This window comes from Mchenga conophoros, linkage group LG6, assembly GCF_057382185.1.
Source record: "Mchenga conophoros isolate Kocher_MC1m ecotype Shallow Benthic linkage group LG6, M_conophoros_male_GT1.1, whole genome shotgun sequence".
NCBI classification, from domain to species: Eukaryota; Metazoa; Chordata; class Actinopteri; order Cichliformes; family Cichlidae; genus Mchenga; species Mchenga conophoros.
In genome coordinates this window covers 24379009-24398114 of record NC_140531.1, presented here as the reverse complement: position 1 = coordinate 24398114, position 19106 = coordinate 24379009, and the positions used below count along the sequence as shown (strand labels likewise).

General features: G+C 40.9%; 1 protein-coding gene across 1 annotated transcript; it reads right to left on the bottom strand.

Annotated features, from left to right (window-relative positions):
- Positions 1 to 143: 143 nt before the first annotated feature.
- polq (polymerase (DNA directed), theta) lies at positions 144 to 17627 on the bottom strand. The gene is made up of 35 exons (XM_085276952.1): positions 17325 to 17627; positions 17091 to 17190; positions 16541 to 17013; positions 16219 to 16448; positions 15407 to 15583; positions 15079 to 15209; positions 14820 to 14976; positions 14372 to 14483; positions 14068 to 14269; positions 13850 to 13991; positions 13537 to 13683; positions 13063 to 13275; positions 12817 to 12959; positions 12423 to 12612; positions 11994 to 12136; positions 11601 to 11794; positions 11126 to 11250; positions 10380 to 10623; positions 8141 to 9665; positions 6474 to 8058; positions 6169 to 6309; positions 5877 to 6079; positions 5144 to 5351; positions 4873 to 5066; positions 4633 to 4761; positions 4323 to 4497; positions 4086 to 4209; positions 3284 to 3384; positions 3072 to 3154; positions 2893 to 2994; positions 2697 to 2808; positions 1893 to 2017; positions 1647 to 1782; positions 1422 to 1528; positions 144 to 1345 (listed from the first exon to the last, which is right to left on the bottom strand). The coding sequence occupies exons 1-35, from the start codon at positions 17390 to 17392 to the stop codon at positions 1232 to 1234; spliced, it is 8355 nt and encodes a 2784-aa protein (XP_085133078.1). The 5' UTR covers positions 17393 to 17627; the 3' UTR covers positions 144 to 1231.
- Between the last annotated feature and the right edge of the window lie 1479 nt (positions 17628 to 19106).

The following is a 19106-nucleotide window of genomic DNA, read 5'->3' as shown; positions in this document are numbered from 1 at the left end:
ACTTAAAGGTTAAGCTGAAGTTGTTCTGCAGTCAGTCGGGTGTAAAATGACACCGTCAGTGTGTGGTGCACTTAAAAACAAAAAATGGGTTAAAAAGAAAAGTAAATTGTAGCTGTTAGTCTTAATAAATACTTGTGAATGACTACACTGACATTAGTTTGAGCAAACAAGATGTTCTTCATTAACAATACAAAAACTGACGTGAGTTTACTGTTTCACACATAGAAAAGCCTTATTTTGACAGACATTAAACATCTGGGATCACACTCCTGTGTTATAACACATTTGTTTTAAAAGAAAATCTTTGCTGTTCATGATTTGTTGTATTTGTTCATGAATGTCTGTGACATGTATTTATTTACTTGTTATGCTTTTTTTTTTTTGTTTTTTTTTTGTTTGTTTGGGTCAGACTGAGCCTGTATTGATGAGCTCTAAGTAATGGTGCACTGGTTAAATAATCAATAATGAATAGTAGTCATCCAGAAAGTCTTTCTCCAGGTTTATAATTCTCCCTTTCATTAAGTTCCAGGTTAAAAAGAAGGCTTTCGATCAGTCTGTAGTGCCTACAGTGGCAATAACGTCAGTGTAGTTTTGAATGGAATCAGTTAAATTGAACTTTGTCTTGAAGATTAAGTCGCATCTTATCATCTGTCTTGGACCTTCTGGCTGAACACCACAACGAGATGCTTCCTCAGTGTTCCTTTGTTTCTCTGCTCAAAACCAGAGGTGGTGAAATTTCCTTTCTACAGCAGATGTCTACCCATAATGACAACACTTCTTGTGCAGTGAATTCATCATTTTAAAACAAAGCAGTGTTAATTACAGATACTGATGTATGTTCTTGTGACAGACAAGCTCAACCAGTGGTCCAATAAAATGTGAGATTTCAGGATGTCTTCAAAATTGAAGCTGCTGACTCGTTCTTCGAAGTCAAACTTTACAACAAATACAGACACTATGATTTGAATTTATTACGTCAGATATTTATAGAGAGAAAATATTACATGTAACTGAGGTTTGTTTTGTTTTTTTCCAAACTAAAAATATAATTTGATACAGTACCTTGGGAAATTAAATTATAAATACATTCAAAAGTTCATTCAGATCTCATAGTGGGACTGCTACATTTCATCATTGCCACTGTAGTGATTAAAAACATAACACAGTATCTACATAGTAATAACTGAGGAAAAGTGCATTGTGTCTGGTTTAAATATCAAACTGTAACATTTCATATATCGAGGTCCTGCAGGTTCCCCCAGCTGGGTCCCACTTTGACTTTGGCCTTCAACTTCACATAGAGTTTCACTACTGACTCCATCTCTCTCTTGACTATCTGTGCAACCTGACAGAAGCAGAGGTTAGTGTGAGAGACACTTCACACAGCTGTGTGCAACCAAAACAGTAATTCCTTTATGTACCTGTATGAGGTCTTCTTCTGTGGCTTCGTAGATGAGTTCATCATGCAGCTGCAGGATGAAGTAAGCTCCTCTGAGTTGTGATCTTCCAGCTCTGCGATGATTACGGACTGACGAGATTACAGACGTGATTAATTTACAGACTTAAACATGATGCAGGGGTTATCGCTCCCTGCATATTGCATTAATGCAAAAAACCAAAAAGGAGATAATTTGTGTTCAGGTCACCTGAATTTGTGTGCTGGTGAGACGGAGGAGCTGCAGGATACGTATTTCGTAGCCGTTTCTGGATGTTGACAGTGGCAAGTTTAACAATATCAGCTGCAGAGCCCTGTACGGTTGTGTTCACTGCCTGCCGCTCTGCCTAAAAAAGTTTTGTGTTTTAAGGAAAAGGTGAAAAAAGTGGAAGAAGCACTGCATGCGTTTTAAATGACATGCTTCATATCTAAATTCTGTCAAAGAACTCGTGCTCACGTGAGCTTTGATGTGTCCATTGTTGCTGGTTATTCCAGGTAGATATCTTCTGCGACCCATCAGCGTCTGGACATAGCCGTCCTTTATACAGTTCCTCACAGTCTGTTTAAGAAAAGCATTGATCCCTGAAATGTCAGAAAGAAAATGTTTTAAAATGAGAATGTAGAAGTAAGTTTAACCAGTTTAAAGCAAACATGTCAGTGGTTCAAGCCCCCTCTACAATTGACCATGGTCTGCTATACTGGATTATCAATCCAACTCTTGGTCTTGTTATGCTCCTCAGCTTGTTTTAGTACTGATAATAACTGAACGACGTTAAGAAGTTTACACTTACACAAGTCTAATCTTCACAACACTGATAAGATTAGAAAAAACATTTCATACTACCAAAAAAAAACAACCAAACAAACATTCAAGATCTTGCTGTGTCTCTTTTTTTCAAGTACAGGCACATAATTTCCATTTAATGTTTTTATTTTTTCCTGTTATCTCATTGTAGCTATAAACCCCTCAATATTCCAACCTGTATACTGCAGCACATCCCATGAACTGGATTGTCTCATATGCAGAATTTGTGTTTTTTAGCATTGTGTGATGCATAACAGTGCAGAGAATATGCATGCGTCTTTCAGATGGACTCAAATTGGATGAAGAAAAAGTCACATGGGAACAGCTACATTATGCGTGTGTGCAGCAGTCTGCGTGGGTGTAAGAGACACCGTGGCAACAACCGGAAATACACGGCTAATATTAGTGATATTACTAATATTGAGACATGTGTAGTGGGGAAGCCCCAGTGTATACCTTTGTATCTGGCTTTGAAACTCTCAATGTAGCATGCTGCATCATTCTCATCCACTCCCATTTGCTCCCCCAAAGACTTTGCTCCCATCCCGTAGATGATGCCATAGCAAATCTGCAAACACAGAAGCATGTACTCCCCTGGTGACCTTGCATGTGTGCATGTCCTTGCTGTCTACCCTTTCCAGCCTAGTTGTACCTGTTTTGCCTGTTGTCTGAGGCTGTCATTCACTGACTCTGGCTCGACACTCTTCCACTCAGCTGCAATGCAGCGAAACACATCTGCTCCACCATTCAGCACCTGGTGAACATGCAAAGTTCACAATTTGAGTTTACATATTGTTTTCTTTCCATTAACCAGATTTAAATTTCACTGACCTGCAGGAGACGCTGATCCTTTGAGAGATGAGCTAGCACTCTCAACTCCAGCTGGGAGTAATCAGCTGCTAATATCATTCCACCTACACAACAGTACAAAGCTTATAGAAGCGCCTGAGGCAAAGCTACAGGAAGGACAGGTAACCACTCATCAATATGAACTATACGTGGATGTACCAGTAGTATTATTATTAGAGAATTATTATATTAACCTGAAAAAGGAATGAAAGCATGTCTCATGCTAACAGAGAAGGCAGGGCCTTGTTCTGAAGTTCCAGCTGCGACTGAAGATACCACAGAGCGTCTCCTCTTTCTGTAACAACAGTGTAAAAAAATCATTATAGCAAGTCCACCCTGCTACATCACGCCGAGCTACTTAACTTTTAAAGCGGTTAGTTTTGGAAAAAAAATGCATTATTCTTCTTGCATTATTTTAGGGATGTAATACTATTACTCTGTTGTTGGCCTATTTCTACTTCTACTTCATAGACAGACCTATGAATATGAACAGAACATTCGGCATAATAAAAGAGATGAGCACAGGCAAATAAACTTTTCATTTAATTTATTGACTTTTTCCACTGGAAAATACTTTACAGGTTATTATTAAGTAATATGCCACATTTAACGGGAGGCAAATAAAACAAACTACATATTTTAACACATATTTTTAACACAGTTACATCATGTACTGTAAAATAAATTTAAAAACTGCAGTCAGGCCTACAGTAACAGCTGCCAACTTCATTTCTAAAGAAAATCTGAAACTGAATTCATTTAGTGAGAAACGTGTTTTCTCATTTACATATACAGTTGTCTTTTTTCATTTTTTTATTTTCTTTTCTTTTTATTGACTGTCTTTGCATCTCATGACCTCTTGTTCGTTTCTTTCGCTTTCCTGTTTGTTTCTTTGTAACATAGAAAATGCTAAATTAAAAAAAACATATTTATATAATTAAAACTTGATGAATTCCCCTTTTAAAAACAAAACACTTTGATCAAGTTTAACCTTACCCTGCTTTGGTCGTCCTGTAACAACCATCTTGTGAAGGTGGGCTCTCACCCACCATGGTGGGCATGTGAATCTCAAAGTCTTTGGGGACGTTCTGTATGTTTGGCTCGGTGAAACTCACTCTACCTGAGGACAGAATGAGCCGAGTCACTACAGGCTTCATATTTAACCTAAAGGGAAAATGTATTTGACAGCAGTGAAATCTCAGAAGTCTTCGTGTGCTGGTGTTTGTGTTTTACCTGTGGCTGTGTGTGTTTGAGCGATGGGGTATATCCTGTCCATCTCCAGTGTGGGGTGGTATTGTTTTTCCCTCTGCAGAGGGTAGACCACTTTAGTCAAGGCGTTAGTGATACGTCTCCACTCCAGAATTACACCTGGCAACGCGTGCAGCGGGCGAAGTTTCTCCAGAACATCCTGCTTCGAGAAATAAATGTTAGAGTTACGAAGCCAAAATAATGATTTACAGTTTTATAATATAATAAATACGTTTCTTGACAGCAATTAGGTGCAGGAGCAACATTAATTTGGTGAAATGTGAAATTGCTTCACCTTTGTGGTGCTGAACTGCTTCCCAAGTCGCACTCTGCCACCTGCCCTCCTCGTGTATCCCAGAGTTTTCTTACTTTTTGATCCACCTGCGTCACCATTTGGAGGTAGGTGGAGTTCTAAGAACAACACCTGCGGCATACATGTGAGCACACACAAGTTCAGAAGTCTTACTACGCTTTGCGCAGACTAATTGGCAATTTTACTCAAAAACGTAGCTGGGATGGAGAAGAAGTGTCTGACCTGTGCAATGTCATCGACGCAGGTGAGGGAGAAGCTGTGTCCAGCCAGAGCGTAAGCTTCAGATTCCAGCACAGACAGTTTGGCTTGCATGACGTGTTTTTGTCGTTCACACTCTTCAACACTGAAGCCGACTCCGTTCAGTTCCAGCAGGGCCAAACAAACCTGGGAAGGCATCTCTATGCTCCTGAAGAAATCTGACATATATGTACAATATTGTTAAACAAATGTCTAAACACATATTTCTGAACACATGGAGTGTGAGTTTCTATACCCAGTGTGCCCTCTTTCTCTAGCATGCCGGTCAGATGGTTCATGACAGCGTGTACGAGCACGCTTGTGGTTGCCGCCCTAACACGGGGACAGTGTGAATGTGCATTTCCAAGTCCGTCCAGCAGCGGTAACTCTTCTGGACAGTAGACAGTGACCATGTTGGGTAAAGTCCTCTCCTCACTGCCAGGGTCCAGCAGCCAACACGCAACCTGTGATAGATATTCACAACTTCAGCATGACATTTATTTTCTTTAACAATTTTTTCCCTCCAAGCATGGCAGCTGTATTTAACCCGTAATGTTATTAGTGTATCTGAGACGAAATGGACATTTATTTTTACATATTGCTGAGAAAATATGTTGATAAGTATAAGCAGATCATCTCTTATTGCTCACGGGAAAGATTGTATCTCTCGGCTGACTTGGAAAAGACTTGATATCCCCCTGGGTGAGCTGGAAGATGTGTCCGAAATGAGAGAGAAGTCTGGGCTTTTCTGCCCAGACTGCTGCCCCCACGATCCGACCCCGGATAAGCAGTAAGAGGTGGATGGATGGATTATCTCTTATCGTTTATAATAAATACAAAAAGTCTCAAAGTGTCAGCCTTACATATTACCAAGGTGCAATCACAAAATCTCACAGGTTGAGATAAAAATGATAGTTTAATATGAACTGCACTTGAATGGAGAAGTGTCAGGTTGCACACGTGACTTCAGTGTTTTTCTGTTTTCTCACCTTTGGGTCTTCACAGTTTCCTTCCAAGCTGATTCCACAGCTCAGTACAAGTGTCTTGTACACCTGTATGATGTCATATACAACTACCGCACGCACTTCATGACCAGCTGATTGGCTGCTCAGACAAGCTTTCACCTGCTCCAGCCTCTCATTTACTGGCAAGTCATTATCCAGTGGAGGAGGGGCCAGACTGGCGCTCAGGGCTAAGGGAAATGCAAACAAGGTCAACTGAGAAAACACTGTTAAAGAGCGAGCTGGTAACGTCAACCTGCATGTATTTTTCGATCGCTACCTTTGCTCTGCTCTTCCTGCAGGGATACATAGTATGCGTCTCTTCCTCCCCAGCATACAGACAATCCAATCAGAACAAGCCCTTCGCTGTTCCTTAATGGAAATCCAACAGGCGTGTTGAGCCTGTGCTGAGCTGCTGACTCTGCACAGAAAATAAATGGATGAAGTCACTGATCTCATCACAGGCTAATTTAGTGGTGCTTATGCTGACGAGAAAAAAATACAGGTGCTAAAGAAATTTTGTCAGATGATGCAAATATATTGAGTGCCTTGGAACTGCTTCACCCTAAATGACTCTTCAGTTACCTCTCTTGTGTTTCCCTCCTATTTCCCCCTCAGGCTGCTCTGTCCTTTCACAGGCCAAAGCCAGAGAGTAGCGCTGTTTTGTTTTCCACTCTTTAATGAACGTTTCAAAGAGGCGCCTGTCGCTTGCCACGTCTATGATGGAGAAAGTCCCGGAGTTGCTGGAACAGACAGACGCATCCTGGGACAGCTGAAGCGTGAAGCTTTCGTGAAACACAGGTGACTCTGTATCAGAGAGAGGCTGTGGGGATGGAGGAACAGAGTGTCGGGGAGGGCCGAGGGTCTCGCTGGTGGATGTGGTTTTCAAATTTGACTGCAGAACAGTTGTTAGTTCAGGATTAGGTAGCGTCTGTGGTTCCTGTCCACGTTTTTGGTGGTGATCAGTTGTTGATTCTAGACTCTTATTGTCAGAAGCAGAAACTACTGATCGAAGATTATGGTTTCCTGTGGGAGTTTTAGGACATTTTGCAATTGCCAATTTTTCTTGAAAGCGGCTTGACGGAATCGACTGGTTCAGTGGTGACTGGATGGATGAGGTGGTCAGCTTTACTCTTGGTGTAACAGGTGGTGTTTCCTGAGTTGGGGGAATGAGGTCACCAGCAGAGCCTGGTCTTTCTAGTAAATTTTCACTGTCACTTCTTAAAGGTCGTCCTTCTTTAGAGTTACTTGTAGCAGCAGATTGCTGTAACTTCTCCCTCTTTTTGCCTGCTTGCTTCGAAGACTCTGGTATCAGTGGAGCACCAGCTGTGTTTGCAGCAGCAGCAGCATGCGTTTGAATGACCGTGAGGCCTTCTGTTGTGTTTTGCAAGGGCTGGTCAGACATGCTAGGCCAGCGGTCAAAGATCTCTTGTAAACCAGGGCTACAATCAAATGCACTTTCTGGAGCATTTTGCTGAAAGGGTTGTTTAAAAACTGTATTATGTGACAATATGGCATCCATTTTCTTTTTCTTTTCCTTCTCTTCTCCTTTAGTCTCTACATGTTTTGCATTTTCAACATCTTCAATACCTATTTCCTGTCTCCCTCCTGGGTTAACACTTTCTTGTGTGCTACACTGTTTAATGTTTTTTAGATTTTTCTCATCATGTTCATTTTGAGGTGTAGTAGTGAGTTGTGGCTGCATCTGTCCTTCACACAGAACATTCTGCTCTGGGTTCACTTGCTCATGCTCTTGTTCAGTACCGTCTGCTTGTCTGAACAAACTCTGCCTTTCCAGATAGTGTTCACCGATCAGCAGCGAGTCACCCCACTCTGACAGGTTAAAGAAAGACTCGCCCCATTGGATTGCCTCCTGTTTCTCTGCTTCCTGGTTGGCAAGAAGCTCACTGCGTCGTCTCTCCTGGGTCGATGAAGCATGCTTTTCTTTCACCTCCTGGTTTATAGATTCCTCCTCATCTGATTGGTCAGGGATCTGGTGCGGGCTCAGATCCGCCAGCAGAGGGCTGTGATATAAGCTGTCAAAAAGGAAGCTACTGCTTCTGTTAAGACTCACAGAAGAGGTCTGATTAGGATCCGGGGCCTCATCATTAAATGCACCTTCATTTTCATCTTTATTCATGTTATCACCACCTCCTGGCTCAGGTGAAATCTTTGAGAAAGGAACAAATAAGTATTTATAAAGACGACCATATTCACACAATTCTAGCATAATATATGTTTCAGTCTCTTACCTGATGGCTGGTATTGAGGATGAGCTCCATCTGGCTATCTGAGAGAGAAACATTGAAGCTGGGGTGTGCTTTGTCTGGCCCTTTAAGTCCATTTGTTCTTTCATGTCCATTTTCCTCCAGACCTGCAGCTACTTCCAACAATTGATCTTCTCTTCTCTTTTTTGTTTCAACTTCCTGATCCATACATCGGACGACCTCATCTGTCTGTTGAACAATGATTCTCTCTGTCTGAGTGTCCAGTTCAAAGCTGTCACCAAAACTCTCTTCTCCCGTTTTAACATCCCCCTCAATTTCATCATCTGTCTTATCTCCTCCATAGAGCTCAGGAGATGAAAACTTCTCTCTGCCATCCATCCGTCTTCGCTTGGCCTCAGGAACAGTGGCAGAGGAGTCCGAGAGGGGAGAGTTTAATGTGTCTGGATTTGTAGGTGTACGAGGAGGGGTTTCGTGCATACGGTGAGGGGCAGGAATAGTTACTAGCAGCTGACCTGAATGAGCTGAATTTTTGACTGAAGAAACTATTGCAGGTTTCGAGTGTGACGTTTCTGCGGTCTCAACGTTATCTTGCAGATTTTTGTCAGTCTGTATGGAGTGCAGGACTTTTCTTAAGGCTCTCTTCAGTATACCAGGTTGCACAGGTGAAACAGTGAGTCCTGTGGTGCAGTCTCCTTTCACTGTCCTTGTGGAAACCGTTTGCTGTTGTTCTGCCCGTGATATTGGCGCTCTAAAACGTGGAAGCAGTATTGGAGAAGGTGAGGCCTGAGGCTGTGGTCCCGGTGCAGGCACGGGCAGGGGGCTAGATATAATCTCAGCCAACTCCTGTGTTAGGCTCTGTTCAGGAACAGGCTGATTTACTTGACAATTCTTTGGCCTGATTGAGACCGTGACTCCATCTGCGTCTCTTTCTTTTCGCTTTGCTTTGTGGCACTCCTTCTCTTCCTGCTCTGACCCTATGTTCTCTGCGTTTTCACCTTGATTTTCTGCAGCATTTGTTATTGATTTCTTTGTCACTGCTTTTGATGTTTCATTTTTTCTTTCTCTGTTTGCTTCCCCGATTTCTGGGTCAGATCTGCCTTCCTTTCTGGGATCTTCCAATATATTCTTTGATTCCATCACTCCTAACTTCCCCTGCTCTTTTCCTGCTTCCCCTTTTTCCCTGCTGTTCCTTCCCTCCATTTTCACTTCAGACATCTTTTCATCACTTTTACAGCCTTCCCTAATCTCTTCTCCATGATCATTGTTTGTCTCTGGTTCTTGTACACTGAGACACGAGGAGGACGAGGTGTCCGAATCCCCAGAGTGATCATCAGGGCTGTTTACAGCAGGAGCCCCAGGAGGAAGACTTGTAGGATCCCAGTGAATTCCTAACTGGGCCAGGTCTTCTTGAAGAAGGAGCCTTGCCTCAGACACTATCTCAACAGCTGCCTCCTGTTCTGTGAGAGCTCGTCCACCAGTCACCCAGACACATCGGAGGCTTCGTCTCTCAGCTGCCTCCACTTCACTCTCATCCACTGCACGCTTGGAGCTGATGAAGGCAGACAGTACAAGACTGGTTATAGGTTATAAAGTTCTCAGGAGATTATAACTTGAGTGCATACCTTTTGAAATTGAGTTTGAGTTTAGATGGTTTACCACACCAGCTACATTACGTTTTAGTTTGATTCACAGTGCAGTTGTTCAATTGTTATTCCTTTTTTTTGACTGATGTGCATATAATTATGTTCCTCCTGTAAGCACATCAGGATTTTTCAGTTGCATTAACTTTAAAAGTTATTAATAAAAAAATTAATCCAGTTCATCTGAACTGGATTAATTAATAATACACTGATTAATTTCTTTGCAATATTATTTTTCTGTTTTTCCAGCAGCGTTCTGCAACATTTACCAGGTCACAGTTCTTGAGAAATGGAGCACAGGCAAAGGAAAAACCCAATAAATATTTCTGCAGACCCAGGTCGCTTTCTTTAAAATTGCAAAAAATGAAAAATGCACTGGCCTTGATGGAAGCAGTCTTATGTGCCTTATGCACCACTAAGATGCTCCGCCCACCCATTTTTTCCCATTTAATTCTTAAATACCTTTTATGCAGTACGTAGCACATTTGAAAAACTGTATCAGATTTGCTGATTAAAAATTTAAAAAGCAATGCCATTATTTGCCTAGACAGCAGAACCAAATAAGTGCCATTCTTCAGTGACCTATCAGGGACTTCATATCTTTAACACAAATACACACCTACCTCTTAAATGGGATGGCATTCCGCAGGGCTTTCTCAACATCAGCTGCGGTGGCCCTGGCCAGCTCTGCGACAGTGCAGAGGCCTTGGGTGTAGAGCGCTCTGGCTCGAGTTGCATTCAGAAGGGAAACTCTGACCAGGTCGACCAGCTCCCTCTGGACTCCAAAGCTCAACCTGGTCTGGTACTGGGATAAAAGCAGTTCCATGTTGTGCCAGCCAAGACGCTTGCAGAACACAGTTACCATACCTGAGGGAACACATTTACATGCTTAGTTACCAACATGTTGCTTTTTGTTCTGTTTTTCTTTCGTTTCTTGTTGTGGTTACACTGATCACTGATTCAACAGCATTTAGATCCATTCTGATCCAGCGAAACGCCTGATGCAAACTGGAACGAAATATGTTAACATGAATTACCTTAGAAAATCTCATACTAACCTGACTGAAAAACATGGACAACTATGAATGATGGATACATGTCTATAAGTTATGTATATAGGTGCAGAAACACATTTAAGTTGTAGTGGAGGTAAGTCTCTCCTGCGTATCTACCACTCAGAAGTGTTCCTGCCTCTTGCATTGAGTTAATGTTCTTGTTAATGTTCTGTTTAAAGGTAAAGTTTTGTCACAAATTCAAAGGGTGCGTATTCTAAAGTGTAACGTGTTCTCTGCTGCAAGCCTCAGAAAAGCTTTACGCTCAAGCCTCCAGAGGCGCTGGAACAACTTGTCTGAATCTCTGAAGTATCTACCTGCATACGTGGAAGCAGACTGCTGCAGAGATTGTAACTGCCCACGACTGCAGTTGTATTTGTTTGCAACAGTTCCCAAAGGCACCTCATTCACCAGATCCTGCAGTACAAGAGTTGTGAAAAACCTGAGAGCAAGTGAAAGAAAAGAAGATGGGAATTACAAAGGATTCAGTCAAACAAAAGAATATACTTTTTCCAGTAATGAAATATATCCCTTATTTGTTTGGGGGTTGGGTTTTTTCCCTGTGCTTCTCATATGAGTCAGCTTTTAAACAAGGGCCGCAATGTTAGGAATCACTATGCACACAATGAACAATATAATGTAATCCAGTACTAAACCCTGATTCATCAATAACATTTCAAGGTTTGCAGCAGTTTGAGGTTCTGAACATGTGAACTGAAAACTAAATGTAAAGGATATTCAGTAAGTATATGTTATACACATGACTTTCAAATTATAATAAATGTGTTTTACCGTTTATGAATAGCCATTTGTCTGTGCTGCTTTTCTGTCTTGGCAACAAGTTTCCCGCCGACAGATCGTGCCAAAAAGCCTTCCTGGACGCCAACCAGTTCTGCTACTCTCTTCATCGACGATGACAGCTGCTCCCACAGACAGAAGAACTGATACCAATCTATGGTGGTCCACTCTGCGTACAGTGGAGTGATCTGAGGAGAATTTGGACACAGTATTTCAAATATTTAGATTTGGAGCAGCAGTGTGGAATTTTAAGAGACGTGTCCTCTCAAAATATTTTTGTTACCTATAAGAAAGTTAGGATTTAAGCACCATTAGGCATGTATCAACAACCTTAAGAGGTATTATATAGCCAACAGAAAATGTTCCAGCAAGTTTTAATATATGTACCAGGTACAAAATGTGCAAATCATTTTCCAGGACAAAACCCTTCATGGCCCGCTGCAGGTCTGCAAATATTCCTAGAGCCTCAGGAGGAGATAGGGAGGAAGAAAGGGTGGCGGCGCCAAGTTGAGTTGGACAGTACCGCTCGTCTGGGTATGCAAAGACATGAGACAGAGAGCATATAATTCACTGAAAATCTGATAAGAAAATGATACTAGGATCAAAGAAAGTAAAGGAATCACAGTGAAATTAGTCTTTTATCAATTAACTGTGAAAACATTTTTTTTTAAATGTTGAAAATGACTATTTGAAATATGCATTTCTACCAGAACATAATATTATTGAAGGCCTATTCATCATGTGCCAGTTTAGCAGTGATATGAAAGGATATGAAAGGATGAATACTGCAGGATATTATCAAAACTGTGGGATTACCTTGTCCATCTTTTTGAATGTTAATAAATTCATTCTCCATCAACCATTCAACACAGGTCTCAATAGAGCCTTTACTGGCCTCTTCTTTGGAGACGTTTTTGCCATGACATTTCATGCTGGCAGCCAGAAGTGAGCACGAAGCATACAATCTCACATCTTGCGGAGTGCTGGCTACACCTCCAACGATTATCTGTGTGTCAGAATGAGGGGAATAAGGAAGACAAAACATTTACAGACATCTTGACGCAGCTGCTTGTTTAGTCACTGTGAGGTTAGGTAAAGTACCTTGACCGTACATCAGTTAAACTAGCGCAATAGCTGTTATAAAAGAAGGAAATAATCTACTTTAAGCATAACTTGTTACTATTCCTACCAGTTTGAATAATAATCATACCTCCAGGATGGCTCGTAGCATGCTAGTGGTAACACCTTCACCCTCTCTTCTCACCAGGCAGCTGCTGATTGGCTGAAGAGCACCTTTAAGCAGAGTGATACCTTTCTGACGCTCTGCCTCCTTACACACCAGCACACTTTCACCTAGAAGGAAAGAACAAAATGATAAAACACAAAATAAAACTCTAAACTTAATTTTTTTTGCAAACAAAATAAACTTCATTCATTCATGAAAGACTTCACACACCTGTAGTGTCAATTCCTTTTCTTCCTGCTCGTCCTGCCATCTGTTTGTATGTGAGCGGATCCAGCAAGTGACCGTTGAATGTGGGAGTTCGAATGATGACCCTGCGCGCTGGGAGATTAACCCCTGATGAGAGGGTCGAGGTGGCAGCCAGGACTCTGATCATGCCCTGGCGAAAAGCTCCCTCCAACACGTCACGTTCATCGAATGTTAATCCTGCAGAGTCAAACATTAACTCATATAAACATACTCAAAAAAATATTGCATTTAGTCTAGAACAATGGTTCTCAAACTGCGTGGCAGGCCCCAACCAGGTAACCAATAAGAAATTAAACTAAGTTGATTTAATATAACAATATAGTTATATTATTCAACAACTATTGACAATAGTTGTTGAATGTGGGGGCATCAAATTAGGTTTAATATCCAGTAGTCTAGACTCAGCTGTGGTTAAAAGGATTGCATAAATGTGTTCACCAGCATGGTGGAAGGCCACGCCCCATGGCACAGTGCGCTGCAGGATGGGGTCCAAACCAGCTGGAGTTCGTCTTAATTGAGCTATTACATCCACTAGTCCCTCCTGATCCAGACGCACTGTCTGAGGCTCAGCTTCGCTCTGACGCTCTGAGAAAAAACATACCAAACACAACATACCATAAGATTTGAGATAAAATTCTGTGACTCAAATATAATAAATTCATTAAAAAACTGAATGTGCATATCATAACATGCTGCAAAAACAGGCTATTGTTCTACCTCATTCTGAAATAAGTATTTAAGCTTCACAAACCAGCATGTCTGAGGTTGTAAAACTCTCTCGCGATAGTATCTGCCAGTTTCTCACACCAGTTCTTTGAAGGGCAGAATAGCAGCACGCAGTGGCCCTCTCTCGCTGTCTCATAGCACAAGCTTACTACGTGGTCATCATCACCCTATGACGTAAAGAATCTGTTAATATACTACTATTCATGACAAACTATGTCTCATCTCTGGACTTTACTCAGTTACCTTAACGTGGAGTGCAGGAGTAAAATGTCGGACCACAGAGAGACTCTGGTCATAGATGTTGCAGCCCACCTTGAGGTGCTCCTGCAGGGGTACAGGTCTATAGTCTGTCTGGTACAGCTCTGCACCTAACCAGCTAGCCAGGAGCGAGAGGTTTGGCAAAGTGGCACTCATACCGATTATTTGAATGCCCTCAGAAAGAGACCTGCAGAAAGACTAATTAACACTTTTGGCAGAGGAGCATGATTTTTAAAGACTGCAAATTCAGAAAAGGTCAGGCCAAAAAAATTTAATAAATGGCACAGACCCCATGCTGTTCTGCTTCTGTGCAATGTAGCGGATTTTAGTTAAGAGCAATTCCAGCAGGTATCCTCTTCCAGAATCTCCAACCATATGCAGCTCATCTACTACCACCATACCTTGAAGCACAAAAATAACAAACTCATTCTCTATTAATTATATCAATGAATGCAAACAATTAGGACTGCAAAGCAATAATATCTTTTAGAATTTAGTATTTCTGTATTTAGTAATTTACTGTAGTGTACTGACTTTGGTAAATTACTTCTTTTATTTCAGTTTATAAAATACCTGCAAATAACCCAAATGCGTTCAGTTTACACTGATAAAAGTGAGAAAAGAAGGAACTTCTTAAACTTGAAAAGCTGCAGTTAAGCAAAAGTTTGACATGACCGTCAATTGACGACTCAGTTGTTCAACTGTTTCAGTACTAGCACCTATAACAAATTTATTACCTAGAAGAGTCATACTATTCTCTTCAATGAGTCTGTTAAGAAGAGAGTTGGCTTTTTCTATGGTGCAAACAGCTACGTCCAGAGCTGTGAACCCTCCAGCAGCAGAGGTGCTGCCCATGTACCCCTCCACCCGAACTCCTGCCTCTTCAAATATGCTCTACAAGATAAGATACACAAGTGTGTTAGACTGAGACATATACACAGAAAACACTTTGTCCATAACCATATGCATGAATTTCTCTGTTCACTGCTCACGCACCTGAAGGTAATGCATCTTCTCTTTTGCAACAGAGACAAATGGCAGGATGAAGAGAGCTTTTCTTTTTGTCTCCAACACACGCTTTAACATCAACAGCTCTGACACCAGAGTTTTTCCAGCACTAGTAGGGGCTGAAATAAAATTAAAAAAAACAAAACACAAAACGAAACAATAATAATAATAATAATAATAACAGCAATACAAATAATAATTGAAAAGATTTTCCCAACTGATATGCCTGTTGCTCCTCCCTCCCCAAGACCCACTTTAGAAACCTTGAGATCATAGAGGAGAGAATAAAGAAAACATAAAACATTGAGATTCTTACCAGAATACACCAGGTTACCTCCCTGCAGCACCTGTCCAACAGCAAGGCACTGAGCCTGCCACTCAAACATCCGAGTCACTCCATGTTTCTGGTATCGGTCCAGCACAGGTTTTGGTAAGCCCCAGTTGGAGAGCAACAGCTTTTCAGCTTGGTCAGGAGGAACACACAAGGCAGGACCTACAGTAGGACACAAGTTATTACACGTAGTATTGAATCAAAATCTTCAATGCTTTGTTTAAAACAGATATGTGATCATGTCACACACATGTCAAATATGAATACAGTTTATTGAAACAGTCCAAATCTGGGCACACATGAACAAGAAAGCCATTCATACAAGCTGCAAAACTGGTTTACTAAAAGGATAAAATAGCCACCTGCTGCAGGGCCTCAAAACTGTGATCAGTGGTCGCACCACTGCCTTTGATTATATTCAATATGAGGCAACTTTATTTTATTTGGGCCTTTTTTCTTCTCGTCTTCATGCCTTTCCTTGTCTTATGTAAAATAGTTTTAACTGCTTTGTTGGCGATTGGTGCTAAACAAACAAAATCCCCTACCTCATGTCTCATCTAAGGGGAAGCAGCTTGGAAATGTTGCTATTGATATGTATGCTATGAACGTTGATATTGAAACCATGTTCTGAAGAGGGTTTACTTATCATATCAAATTTTACAACCTTGATTATTTCTGTGCACATTCCTAAGCTGTATGCAGTAACACACACAATAGTTCATCTGTGTTTCGTCCAGCAGCCAGCTGAATGGTTAATCTAGCTCGACAGTTTTATGTCAGTGCCTGGTGTACTTTACCTGGATGAGGCAATGTGTCACTGAGAGTGCTGAGCTCTAAGCCGCTGGGGACTGTGAGCACAGAAGCAGACTGACTCTGTAACGATTGCTGGAGTTTGGCCCTCTTCATAGCTGCTGCGAGACGGGTGGGGCTGAACAAGATGTAGTCCCTGGATAGATGGCCATTCTTACTTGACCCACTTTTGTCTTCGCTAAAAGGAGAACTCTTTCTTTTAGACACAAGCTTCTGGCTGTGGAACAGAGCAAGAGAGAATATGTTGACAGAAGCAGTTCAGGAGGACATTAAAGAAATTATACAAAAGCTAGACAAGTTAAAACACACATGCTGGAAGTGCCTGCTTGCTGACTCTTTTGTGTGTTCTGGCAAGCTACAACGTTGACAACGGCAGAAGCAAGCTTTGAAGTAGTGCTCTGTGGATGTTCCACTTCCTCCGAGTCCTCACTGAAGAGAAGCTTTTGAGCAAGCTCTTTGCAGTCAGCTCTCCATCTCGCTCGCTTGCTATCCCCTCTAGGCTCACAGACTCCATCAATAGGGCAAGGGTGTCTGCGGGATCTTTTGTCTGAGGGGTGAAACGATGCTCCATCTCTGATCTGCACCAAATCTCTCTCCTTTTCATTTTGTGCAACTAGTGCAAGGGGGCGTAAAGGGGCAGAGGGAGTTGATGCTGATGATGGTCTTTCCAGGGCATGTCTGTTTACTGCGAGCTTCACAGGGTCCACAACGTCTAGCGCCAGCAGGACCTCTTCACTGAGAGCTAAAGTGGACTCCCCCAGCAGAAACACAGCTCCTCCGTTCTAAGACAAAAAACAATGCTTATGATTTATTTGAATCAAAGAAGGACAGAGAGAGTAAAATAAGCTGTTCCACTCACCGTGTGGTTGTCCTTGTTGCTGTTCTGTGATCCGTTTGTTTTGTCTGACAGGCTTGTTTTCTGTCTGTCTCCGTTTGGTGGCTCATCATGAGCTTGGAAGCTGTGCGCAGAAATAAGTGCATTCATTACTTCAACACGTACGACTGGCGATTATATTAATATTGGTGTCTCCAAGCAACAGCTGACTGTTCATAAATGTCATTGCAGATAAATGAAGTGAAACAGGTTACTCACCTTGTTTTCTTTTTGACCTGGTGCTGTCCCATGTAGCTCCTTTTTTTCTGAGGACCCGAGGTGTTCATGCTGAACAAACTGCAGAGGTTTTAGTGAACGCCCGAGTGAGTGGATGTGAATTAACATGACATAAATTTACCCTCGACACAGGCTTATAAACTCAATTTGATGTTCACAAAACAAAAGAAAGCAATAGTCAACCTCTTAAGTAATTATTTTAGTAGCGAAAAAAAACAATAAAAAAAACCTTTTAGTTTGATAAACAAATCTCAAATCAAAAAGACCGCCGGAGCGCCACCCCGGTGTTTCGCTAAAACAGTCCGACGGAATACAAGCTGTTCCTAAGCAAAGTTCCATTTAGCATCACTATTGCTACTACTATCTATTCTACATTGACTATTAATAATGATTGATGTGAATAATGATTGTGTAGTGAATAATGATTGTGTAGTGAATAATGATTGTGTATTTACAGTGGTACTTTTTACTTTCTACTTTACCACTTACGTAAACGTAAAAGTAATACATTCTAAACCTTACTGAACCTTACAATATAAAAGTAAAACTATCCATTACACATAAAATGGGTTCCATAGCCATTCTTTTATGTTATAGTCTATTATCAAATTATTATAAATGAATAAGCAAGTATTTCATATTTGTAGATGCCCAGGGCAGAGGTGATTGAAGTAATTGTATATACTGTTGCGTGGTTTCATTTACTGTACAGCAGTTTATTTTTCTTTTTTCCCCTTTTTCACAATTTAGCTATTCTTCCCCGACCATACCGTATACATGCTGATGACGCAAAGAATACACATTAGTATAATATACCATGTATGTGTAGTGTAAATAAAACTAATACTGATAATTGACAAATTAAATAAAATGTTGTTTAATACATGTTTTATGATGTTTTATGTTTTGGTAAAAATAATTATGCTCCAGGGTATTTACTGAAAAACACATAATGCCTTAAATTCAGAAAAATTACTACATCGTAAAATTTTCGAAAATTAACCCAGAAGGTATTGCGTCTCTTATGAAGTGCTACTTCTTTCCATTTCTTTTCTGGAAATAATGTGTAGAACAATATCGTCCTCTTCTTTTACTATAAGTTGGATATTTTATATCTATTTAGTCTGGTCCTGTTACAGTGAAAGTAAGTCTGCCTATTCAGCGGGGAGGAATAAAATATAGACCAAATATGACAGTAAACATTTATAATGTTTAAAGCTGAATATTCAATTCCGAACTTAAGATGAGTATGATCTACTCTGTTTGCCACGAAAGTGAAATCTGTCAGTCATAGCATAGGCCTTTACTCAAGTCTTCTTTCTTTCCCGTAAGTGCATATGAAATTCTGGGAGGAGCTATTTCCGTGGTTCAGAGAAATACTTAGGAAGTAGTGCCGAGATCCTCTGAACTGTTTACAACTCATATATAGAGTCACGGTTATGTTTGTCATGGTTATGAAGAAAAATATGTATTTTCCTCTGTGCAAAAATTGCTCAATGTGAATATTTGCTTTGTGAAAAATTGCAGGAGATAGATATCATACGATTTAGAGACCATTTGTGGCTGATTGGCGAGTCTATGTATGACTGTATCATAGAAACAATGATTATCCCATACTTGCTAAAATTACTTGCACTTGGATTTTGTTTTACATCTCTGTTCAGATTTTCTCCCTCTAGGCTCATAAAAATTTCCCTGTATGTTAACTATTCTGCTTTAATATAGTCTATAGTTATTTTTACTGACTGTGTTTGGAACACTGTG